Source organism: Rhagoletis pomonella, unplaced genomic scaffold, assembly GCF_013731165.1.
Source record: "Rhagoletis pomonella isolate Grant_MI unplaced genomic scaffold, Rhpom_1.0 Rhpom_scaffold_00008, whole genome shotgun sequence".
Lineage (NCBI taxonomy): Eukaryota > Metazoa > Arthropoda > Insecta > Diptera > Tephritidae > Rhagoletis > Rhagoletis pomonella.
In genome coordinates this window covers 36,620,289-36,631,491 of record NW_023458562.1, presented here as the reverse complement: position 1 = coordinate 36,631,491, position 11,203 = coordinate 36,620,289, and the positions used below count along the sequence as shown (strand labels likewise).

Here is an 11,203-nt window from a genome sequence, read left to right as displayed (position 1 = left end):
CTAAATACCTTACGTAAAACAATTCGCTTAAATAGCACGAATTATAAATGGTAAACAGATCTCCGTGCTATTTTTATTGTTGCCAGCAAATTGCGAGCGTCATCAAACGAAAGTGAATAATAAACAAAGTGCGAGGGTTTCGGAGTAGATTATAAATAAACACACTACATAACCGCTATATGTAAAGCAAATAGAGAATTAACTAATTCTCTTTCATTTTACTTTTCATTCATTGAAATTGAAATATAAATAATTTTAAAAAAGTATATTGACTGCCGAAACCCGGGATTGAACCGGGGACCTTTAGATCTTCAGTCTAACGCTCTCCCAACTGAGCTATTTCGGCACATGCCAGTTGACGGCTGAACTGCACACATAAGCAGTAACAGGGGCTGCGCACAAAATTGAAGTGACATTAGCGCCACACCAAGTCGAATAGTAATGGTTCAAAACTTTGCTAAAAGCACATTTATTTATAGATGCAACTTGCTAGCAGAGCATTACTAAAGCCAACCCAGCATACACTGCATAAAAGGCGACTGCTTTGGCATGAGTACCGAACTTAGGCGCAATGGAAAATGAAACTAATACAGAAATCGCAAAAAAAATTTGTGGCAGCCGAAAAAAGTGTCTTCTAGTAATTCAAATCTTTTACTTTAACTTTCGAAACTTATTGTTCATATTCATGGTCAAAATAAAATCATCTCTAAGCTTGGTTATAGCTTTTTGACATAATTTTCAATGGAAAATGTATCAAAATAGCTGCACCTAACTTTACAGTCCACTTTATTTAATTTAAATATCGTGGCCTGGGTAAAAGATTGTCGTAAGCGTCAGACGTGCGTGCGTAACATACGACAATCTACGACGATACGACGATATGAGTATGCCACACTATTTTTCATAAATCGCTAATGGAAGTCATCATTTTCTGGCAAATATATTTTCTTCTCTTAAAATGCATATTTTGCATTTATTATAAAAACAAAATTACAATTAAATAAGTACTTACATACATCAATATACGTACATAGTCACAAAAAAGAAACATTAGTAGATTACAATTATTATAACAAAGTTTAGCCTTTTAATTTTGTACCGAGAGCCACGAAAATAAATTTATCACGAACAACGATTGGAAATTCATGCTACAAAAACGGTGCATTAGTTCAGACAACTTCTGAACATTCTTGCGGAAATATTTTGACATAATAAAAAGGTTAAAATCAGCCAAAGCCTTGCCAGAGGTGTCATTTTTAGGTGCCTTAGAAAAGTAAATATTAAATTCATTTTTAAATACGTAAGAAAGTATAAACTTTATGAAAAAATTGTCAAAACCAAAGACAAGGGGCAATATTCGCATGATTTTTAAGAAAAGTTTTCAGTGTCACCTTGACGCTTTAAAAAAAAATAAATAAAATAAAATAATTCTTCCCCAGCTAGGGCTACGGTTACTATGCATGGGTATTCTGACGAACTTCTGTTCTGACGTTTTCTTCTGAACAAATAATATGAAACAAACAAGCAAATACGTCTTTTTTGTTGCGAAGAAATCATCAGAACAAAAGTTCTTCAGAATGAGCATGGATCCTAAGATTCCAAGCGGGGATCTCAGGTATGCTACAAGCATACAAAGATGGCAGCGTTGATACTGATCAACTCGTTATTTTGGAATTACAGAACTCGCGAGTTATGCGAATGCAGTTGATCCGAAGTAAGTTCTAGAGATAGGCGGCGTTTTCGATGACCACACTGATCAAAACGATCGGGTGTTGTTTATTATGTATGAAAGAAAGAAAAAGTCAGCAAACAAAGCAACTCAGTCTGACTAAAAATTAAAAATAAAAAATTAAGGATAATTAAAGGAACTAAATAAATGAAAAGGAATAAATGACAGGAAATTTACTTGTCGTTGTATTCGAACCCACGACCTCGCAGCTTGCTTAATCCGCAATACAGCCATCTCACAGTGTATAAATACATATGTATGTGGACAAAATTCATTCGCGGATTACTTAAAAATCGGGACTTATTAACATAATGTTATGCGCAAAGCCCTACTGAAAAGTTTTTAATGTCCTACTTTCTACTGTGGGTTTTGGCAGTGTTCAAAAATTAATTCATAATCTTTCTGAAGTTCAAAAATATTTTAGTTGATTTTTCATACTTTTATTAAACCTCTTATAGAAGCGTGTAATTTTCTGTAAATTTGTAATAATGGATCTTATTCGTAGTTCGTATTTTGGAAATAGGGTTCGAAAATATGAAGACAATTGTATTTTTTTTTTTAATATTACTTTACACTTTTTAAGGACCGAAAGTAACAGCCCGATGAAGGGTAGGTTTTGAATATATCCTAGCAACATTACTATTGTCTTTAAAAAATGCACTTTATACAACGCAGAGGAATAAAACTTTTTTTCCAGAGCGTATTCATCAAATTACAAGTTAAGAATTTTTTGAAGAATGGATGAAGATCGATAAACGTAATTGAAATGTTAACCTCTATAGCTTTCTTAAGCCAAAATTTAAGCTATATCTTTCCTATACCCCGTCCAAAATCGCAAGTTTTTTATAGAATTATTTTAATGTGTAAATAACTTAAAAATATACTTATTTGAATGCGGAAAAATTGTGGGAGACAAGTAACGAGCATTCCTGAATTGTATATCCTTTTATTCCAAGTGCTTGGAAAATTGTTGGAAGGGCTTTGGATCCCTACACTTATGTTATACACTCAGCACCGTCGCGAGGGCGGAAATATCTAGAACACTTTTATGCCATTATCCCGTAAGGGGTGATTCGGGGATTAATTGATCTCCTATAATACTTGTATGATTTGAGACTAATTAATGCCGAATTGTAGTACCTCGAGGTCTAATCCGCGAATCCTCTCTTTAGAGAATAGCCGCACAATTTTTGGCTGGGTAACGTTTGAGTATGTGTTTGGATATATCGCAAGACCTTTCTGTTTGTGTTAAGAATATTTCGATGTTTACTGTGCGCCTAAACGCGTGCTATGACATGGGATATGCTGTTATGGAAACGTTGTTGACCGCCCACTTTTTTGCTGCAATGGACTGCATGTGTTTTTTACAAGAAATTGATGCGATTTTAATTGAGTGTTATATTCGTTTGGCATAAAACATAGCGAGAAATAGATTTATGGTAAGCGAGAAACGCATTTCGTGTTAAAAATCAGACTAAAGCGGACACAGAAAACAGAGAGAAAACTTTCAGGTGAAAATTCAAAAATAAATAAATTAAGGAAAAGTAGTAAACAGATGAAGATATGTATATTATATTTTGATTTGATAAAGGTACATTTTCTTCGTCTGTTTGAAGGTGGAGATCCAAGACCTCATAATGCCATACGCATAGTGTGCTCGTAATTTTTTTCTCTTAAGTAAAAAAGTTTATCAATTTAAAATCATTTTTGGACCTTATATCTACAACTTCGAACCGATATGAAAAAATCGTAACCAACTTTTACAACTACTGTGCATATTTTGACCACCTTAATGAATGCACTTTGTAGTCGCTTTTTGAGTGTTTAAATGAAATAAACTAAATAAATTTTAAGTAAAAATCTATATTACTTGTATAACACAGCACTATGGGCGCTGCAAAGCTAAGACTCAATGACATCGACCAGTCCGTATCGCCATTTTATGCTGCGGTCAAGCGTACTTGGAAGGAATTTTGTACTTGCAGCAGCATACATGGATTAAAATATACGCAAGATAGGGATACAGGCAAATTGGTGCGGTAAGTGATTGGATAATTATCTATTTAAAAAAATTCAACAATTTATATTGAGCTGAAGGCCGTTTTTTAAATGAAAATTTATTGTGGAAAAGCAACAATAATTTGAAAAAATGGTAGAAGTGATAGCTATTTCGGAAATCACCACATTTCCTCATCAGACTTCTTTCAGTAGGATTCGAACCGACGCACAGTGGGTTGAACGGTATGCAAAGTGGCGATTAATTCAGGGAAGCCGTAATTTTAAAATATTATTATTTTTTATTGATGGTTATTCATAAATACATAAAAAAACATAATTAAAAAAAAAAAATAATAAAAAAAAATTTTTTTTTAATCTTTTATGGGCTTTTTTGTATTTTGGAAAAAAAGGTCTTATTTCACAATTTTCGCTATAAGTTTGGAAAGAAAAACGATAAATTAGTAAATGCAATTGAAAATTAGAGCTTACTTAACGTGCTTTTAGAAAAAAATTGTGTTTTTGAAAAATATAAATTAATAAATATTTAATATGTATTTAAATTAGCAAAATTTTAAATTAAAATCCGATTTTTTTTTCTTCAAATTCCATAATTCCACAAATTTAAAAAAGTTACATTAGAAAATATTATTATTTCTTATTGACAAATATTCATAAACAAAATATAAAAATAAAACAAACAACCATTGCAGGAAAAAAATATTTAAAAAAAAAAACATAATTGTAAGGTATTTTTATTTACTTCATTTCATTACTTAAGTTAAGATGACAACAGTACTCGTATGTTCGCATGTATGTACATGACCAACATTTATCACGTAGGGTAGAGATGGAAGCGTGACTAAATTTATTTTTATAGTGACTAAGCTCTAAGTATTTATGCACTAAGCTTTAATAAAATAAATATTAACTATTTACGACATAATTTCTCGCTCGTGAGTGAAATTCAAACTTGTGATGTCAGAAAATATGTGAAAAATTTTATTCGTTGTGAATAAACCGGAATTAATTTTTTTTTTCGTGAGTGCGCGTGGTTTAAAATTAGTCACGCACCCATCTCTAATAAACTGCACACTCTGTAGCTTCAATAACAACTACTAAACGGAATATAAAGACAAAAGACAATAAAAACAACGCGCTTTTTTGTTTGTTTTTTTTTCACTTAGATTTTTTGCAACTGGAGTTCTTTTACAAAAATTTTAATAAGTCAAAAAATTGCAAACAACTGCAAAAAGATTTTTTGGGATTTATTAGCTGAAATATCATACTTCAAGAGCATATAAGCGGTTTTTCCCGATTTCACCCGGAAAGTTGTTGAAACTCAATATAAACACCAAAAATACCCCATTTTTGGACCAATTTCATTTATTTTTTTTTTTTTATTTCCAAAACATTTATCTAAACAAACAAATGTTTATCATATGCTCAAATACCTGAAGTTGACGGCTCCATAATAAAACTTTCACTTTTAGAAGTCTTAATTAAAAAAATAATCACTTGAGGTATACAAATTTTCACTTTTAACCAATGCGCGCAAAAATAATAATAATTACTGAACTTTGAAGACACACTGCAAATGAAGTAAACAACTAAGAACTTTTATTTTGGCAACTAGTGATGTAGAATTTTATCTTCTTTCACCCGGTACCAAATACGGTTGTGAAAGTTAAAGTTCATCTTTTGAATTAATCGCCACTTTTGATGGATTTCAACCCTCTGTGCGACGATCCCACTGACTCAGCCAGTTGCCTATGCACCGTGCTAAGTACGCCTTGTAAATTATCGTTTGCTTTCTTACACTATTTTCATTTTTGTTATGCCAAAACAAAAAATTTTCATTTAAAAAACGGCCTCGAGCTCAATATAAATTGTTGAATATAATTGTTATAAGGCCAAAAAATAACAAAAACAAATATTTAAAAAAATAATACTAAAGTATCACTGGATTAAAGAGGAATGAGGTAGCAGACGCCCTCGTCAGGAATACAGCGGTCTCAACTTCGCCAAGGCCTGAGCCATTTCTCACAGTAATCCCAAACATAATCAGGGAAGAACTCCAGCACAACCTAAAGAGATACAGGCTTTTAATAATAATAATAGTAGTAATGTTTTGGAGCTTAGTCTTTTGCTAAGGGCCATTTTCACCATCTATGGTTAACACTAATCCCCAGTTAAACATCGATACCGACGGCACTGACTCCATTCATTTAAAATTGAGTCGGTAACAATGTTTAACTTTGGATTAGTGTTAACCGGAGATGGTGTAAGGGCCCTAAGTGTTTGACCGAGCTTCTCCCTAAATTTACGGTTTGCGTACCGATGTTAAAACACACAATTTTACGCCGCTTCCGAGCGGCAAATGGTTTTCTGAGCAGCGTTTTCATGTCAGAAATACGCCGAGATGTTGATCGGATCAAAGATCGAACCCTGAGTGGTATGCACCTCTAACTACTCAGCCATAGGGCTTTTTAACTAACCTCCCTAAAAATAAATTAAGAATTATCACCGGCATCGCCACAGGGCACCACTGGTGTTGTCGGGTATTTTGCATAAAACCCCATTTTGATTAGAAAAATTTATAATTTTTTTAATTTTATATTTCATTCTTAATAGTTTCAAGGAAAAATAAATCTGTAAAAAGTTCACGTCCGCAGCAATAAAATCCCTGAATGTACCCACATAGCCGAGGAACAAATTTTCTCTCCAATTTTTTTTTAATCCCCAAAATGGGCCGATAACGCCGGTCTACGACTCAGCCAAAGGGACACAATTGCACCTATCTATTAAGTGTAAGAACGTTTCCAAAAAAAAACGAAAGAATATAGTCAAGGCTCAATGTAGGCAAAAGCTGAGTACATACACTCCAGACTTTAAAAAGAACTTTCAAACTTTCTGCGGAATATAGGATGGGGCGACGTTTTTTGAAAAGTAGAGGGCACAACTAACAAATATTTCTGCAATTTAGTTTTTTTTTTTTAATTTTGAATTATGTTTACCAAAAAGAAACACTAAAGCTTATTCTCTCCATATTTTAGTTTCGTTTGGCTGCTCATTACTCTAGCTATGCTCGCCTGCGCCATTACAATGGTAATCACATTTTATCTCGACTATCGCAGCAATCCGACACGCATGAGTATTGAAAAGGATACCGCTCCAGTTGAGAGTCTAACCTTTCCAGCGGTAACCATCTGTCCTGAAGTATTATATAATGTTGCACAGACAAAACGATATCTAGAGGCGTTGTAAGTATGGACTAATTATTCTCATAATTTCGTGAAATTATAAATTGTATGCGACAGCGACGATCAGAGACTACTTTTGCACATGGCGGGTGCATAAAAATCTAATTTTTCAGACGAAAATGTTTGCTCGTGACATTTATAAGTACACAGATGAAGTGAAAGACCTCTCTGATCGTCACTGATGTAAATAAAAGACATTCATATGTAAATGTGTATTTCAACTCTCCTTTAGCCACGGCATCGCTCTTTCACTCATGAACATTGCTCATTTGAGTGTGTGAGGAATAACTCCCAGCGGGACCTGTATACAACACGAAATCACATACCTACTATACTCAAAGCATGACCGAGTACTCTAGTCTTCCATATACAACTCTCATACACTTTTCGTTACTAATGTCATTGGCAGTTGTACTCGTGCGGGAACTTAGTGCCTAATATACATACTTAAAGCACCAAGTGTACAGATAAGTAAATAACTTTGCACACGGTTTCAAATTAAAAGTGTATGGGAAATGTGTGTAATATTATACCGGTATATAGGGTATATTGAAAAGGTCCACTAGGCAATTTGCATATACCAATGAAATGCGGAGTCATACTATTCGGCTAACTTACAATCCATGTACTTCATTTATGTAAAACAGATACAGACCCGAATGAAACATTCACCCATTTGTTTCAGTATACTTCCTCTATATACAATGTGTTTGGAAAAGTATTCAACTTAATTTCGTGTCATTTTCCCCAATATAGGCACTTAATACACTTAACGACGACATCGGAAAAAATCGGAAAAAGTTCGGTTGGATGTATATTACCCCACATATATTTCGTTTATAGAAAATGGATACAGATCCAAATGAAACATTTACTCCTTCGTTTCTGTATAATTCCTCTATATACAATGCTTGGAAACGTATTCAACTTAGTATTCAAAAGTTCGGCTGGGTTATCAAAACGGAGAGAGTATTTTTCAAGAGTCAAACAAGTATCTAATTCAGCGACGGGCAGAGAGAGCTTATACTCTGCACGCGCCTAAAGAAAATGAGAGCTTTGCCCGCGGGCAAGATGGTCCGCTCCAGCGATCCAATTAAAAATAATTGTTTCTTAAACTTTTAATATCACACAAATAATTATAGATGATTTCCACAGAAACCTCCCCTCCGGTTCCAATATTACTCAAATTTTGAACTCCTTGAGCATTATGTATGGCTTCCTAAATGACGACAATAAGCCTATTACTGGGTATATTGAATTGCTACAAACATTGATAGACTTGAATAACATAACTATTCAGGATTTCATTGGAAATTTGCAATGGAAATGTGAGGATATATTTTTCCGCTGCCGTTTTCAACGGCAATCTGTGGATTGTATGCAGATCTTCCAAAGATCACGCACCGTTTTTGGCTATTGTTGCTCATTCAATCTCAACCTAGAAGGGTAAGTGCACTAGTACCGCTTTGTAATTCTTTCTCTATACATACATAGTTCTATTTAACCCATAAATTATATTGCTGACACTCTTTTCATACTCACATAAAATCTTCCCAGTCTCAACTATACGGGCGCTCACACACGTTCAGGTCTCTACGATGGTCTTTCCATAATACTTCATCAAAATGGCACTGGATATGATGTACAAGAAAACTCAGTTGGCTTCAAGGTGCTGATCACTGAAAACGATGCATTTCCCAGCGCTGGTTCTATTATTAAATTCGTATCACCGAAACAAGAAAATTTTCTGGGTATTCGCCCGATAGAGACTTATTGCTCATCGGCTGTTAAACAGCTTTCGATAGAAGAGCGTCAATGTGTACTACCGCATGAGTTTACACTCAAATATTTTGCAAGATATGCCGGCAACAATTGTGAGGCGGAATTCCGTGCGCAAAATATGATTGAAACATGTGGTTGTCTTACGTTTTTCTTTTACTCAAATCGTACAGAGCAACGTGTGTGTTCTTTCAAAGATATCCCGTGTTTGGTGAGCAATTTTGGTTAGTTCCCATGTAGCAAATAAAATCTTTGTTTAGATTTTTATTAGTATTGCATTTGTAATTAAATTTGTAGGATCTATAATAGGGAGATTTAATGCTTCGAGCTCGCTTTGCCCGAATAGTTGCGAATTAATGGATTTTAATGTGGAACTGACGAATTCGGAGCTATGGATAGATGTCCCAACGGTGGATGAATTCTAGTAAGCTATTCACATTTATAACTACTGGATAAAAAGTTATTTTATTTTTTTAACATTTTTTTTATCTGTTTACAGCAAAGGTATTCAAAGCAATCATTCCGTAGTTCATATCTTCTTTAACAGTCAAATATATCGGCGTTTAAGGCGATATCATCTCTCAAATATGCTGGCTCTGATTTGTAAGCACCTAAGTTTATTTATCATTTTAAATATCTTTGTTGCTAGTTATGTCACCTTTCATTATTTCAGCTAATTTGGGCAGTGCCTTCAGTTTATTTGTTGGTATAAGTTTGATATCAATAGTTGAAATTTTCTACTACCTAACTGTCATATTGAGAAAGTTCTACATACAAGAGGTAATGACACGTAAAAGGCTGCGCGCAATAAAACTAAAACACAGTTGGTAAAATAAAATTGTGAATGCGCAAATATTCAGGATTTCAACTCGAAAGCACTTACGATCTATACAATGACAGCTTAAACTCCTAGTTGTTCTAAAAGTTTCGATAAACAGTAATTTTAAAATAAAGACAAAAGCTAGAATTCCAGTTCTTTATTTGGTTCAGATAAAAAAAAAAAAACAGATTCAAAGTTCATTTCAAATTTTAGTTTGTGAAGTTTAAAACGAAACTAACCAAGTAAGATACAAAATCAAAGTCAAAATATAAGTCAAAAGTCCCAAGTTGAAATTAAAGTCAAGGCAAGCTTTAGTATAAGTACAAACAGTACTTAGTAAGAGTACAAATAAAAATACGACCTCAAAGAAAAGATCTTTAAATTAAAAATTAAAGTCAAAATCTTACTTAAAGATAGTTCCATGGTCAAAGTAAAAGTCGACCCAAAATTCGCGGAATGAAATTCGAAGTAAACTCGAAATTAACATCAAAATTTATTACTTAAAAAGTCAAAATCCGAATCAATTTCAATTTGAAACGCAAAGCAGAATTCGAAGTCCAATCAGAGTTAAAATCAAAGCCAAGTCAAATTTGAGAACAAAAATACGGAGAAAATTCCAAAGCTGAATTCGAAGTCCGAAGAGAGTCAAAATAAAAGTTAAATCAAAGCTTACGACTTAAACTAGGAAAGAATACTTTACGTCAAAATCAAAATCGGAATCTAAGTCAAAATCTTATTTAAACCTAAAGAGCAGAGTTAACTTCTCCCGCATGTATTTATGTTAAAATCGAAGTCTAAACTAAAGTCATATCAAAACTTAATTATAAGTATTGAAGTAAAAGTTTGAGTAGAAATCATGACCGACATTGTTTAGTCGAAGTTCAAATGAAACTAAAAAAATCAAAATTTAAATCAGGATATAATTAAATTTAATTTAATAAAAATATAATCAAATTTTAGTATAATTTAAGCAAATACAAAATAGGAATCAAAATCTTCTTAGTCAGAGGAAAAGACATCGAAGCAAAGATAAAGTCAATGTTCAAAAAAATTTATTTATTTTTTTTCACTTTATCAGCAACTAAACCGAATTGTGCTACACTTATTGTTGGTTAGTTTTTAGAAATAATATGCCCCGTCTTTTACAGTGCGAGTATTCGATAAATAGTACTTGCCTTGTAAAACGAAGTTAAATCTGAGCAAAATGTGAAAAGTCTCGAAGAAAATGATTATATTTATTATACTATTCTAGAGTTCGTTCATCTTATCTAGCCTTAATGAACTCAATAACGACGCGACTTCAAGCAATGAAAGTAAGGCTTTCTGCACACTGGACGTCCAGTCACAGTTTCTTCATCGTCACAATCATGATGCAACGATTACATGGCGACTTCACTTTCGCACACTCGGTCATGATATTTCAATTCATTTGCCACAAAAAATTCGCTTAGAGCAGGTATTTTCTAGTGTCGTACTTATCTGTTTCTGCATCCTCTACGATTTGCCGACAACTAGCCAATAACGACAAGTGTGTAGAGCTCCATTGAAATGCATGTGCTCGGCTCAAAGTTTCAAGGCGAGCCGTTAACGCAACCATGATTGGACGACAAGTGTGCA

At 33.5% G+C, this 11,203-nt stretch overlaps 1 protein-coding gene and 1 non-coding gene across 2 annotated transcripts; one reads left to right on the top strand and one right to left on the bottom strand.

The window, feature by feature from the left end:
- Nucleotides 1-273: 273 nt before the first annotated feature.
- Trnaf-gaa lies at nt 274-346 on the bottom strand. The gene has a single exon. It is a non-coding gene; the product is annotated as a tRNA-Phe (tRNA).
- A 1,378-nt stretch (nt 347-1,724) lies between these two features.
- On the top strand, nt 1,725-10,495 carry LOC118745288 (sodium channel protein Nach). The gene is given in 7 exon segments (XM_036478813.1): nt 1,725-3,768; nt 6,781-6,987; nt 8,110-8,437; nt 8,540-8,990; nt 9,064-9,190; nt 9,266-9,369; nt 9,440-10,495. Coding segments are annotated over 7 exon segments (1,527 nt in total). The 5' UTR covers nt 1,725-3,616; the 3' UTR covers nt 9,598-10,495.
- The last annotated feature ends 708 nt before the right edge of the window (nt 10,496-11,203 follow it).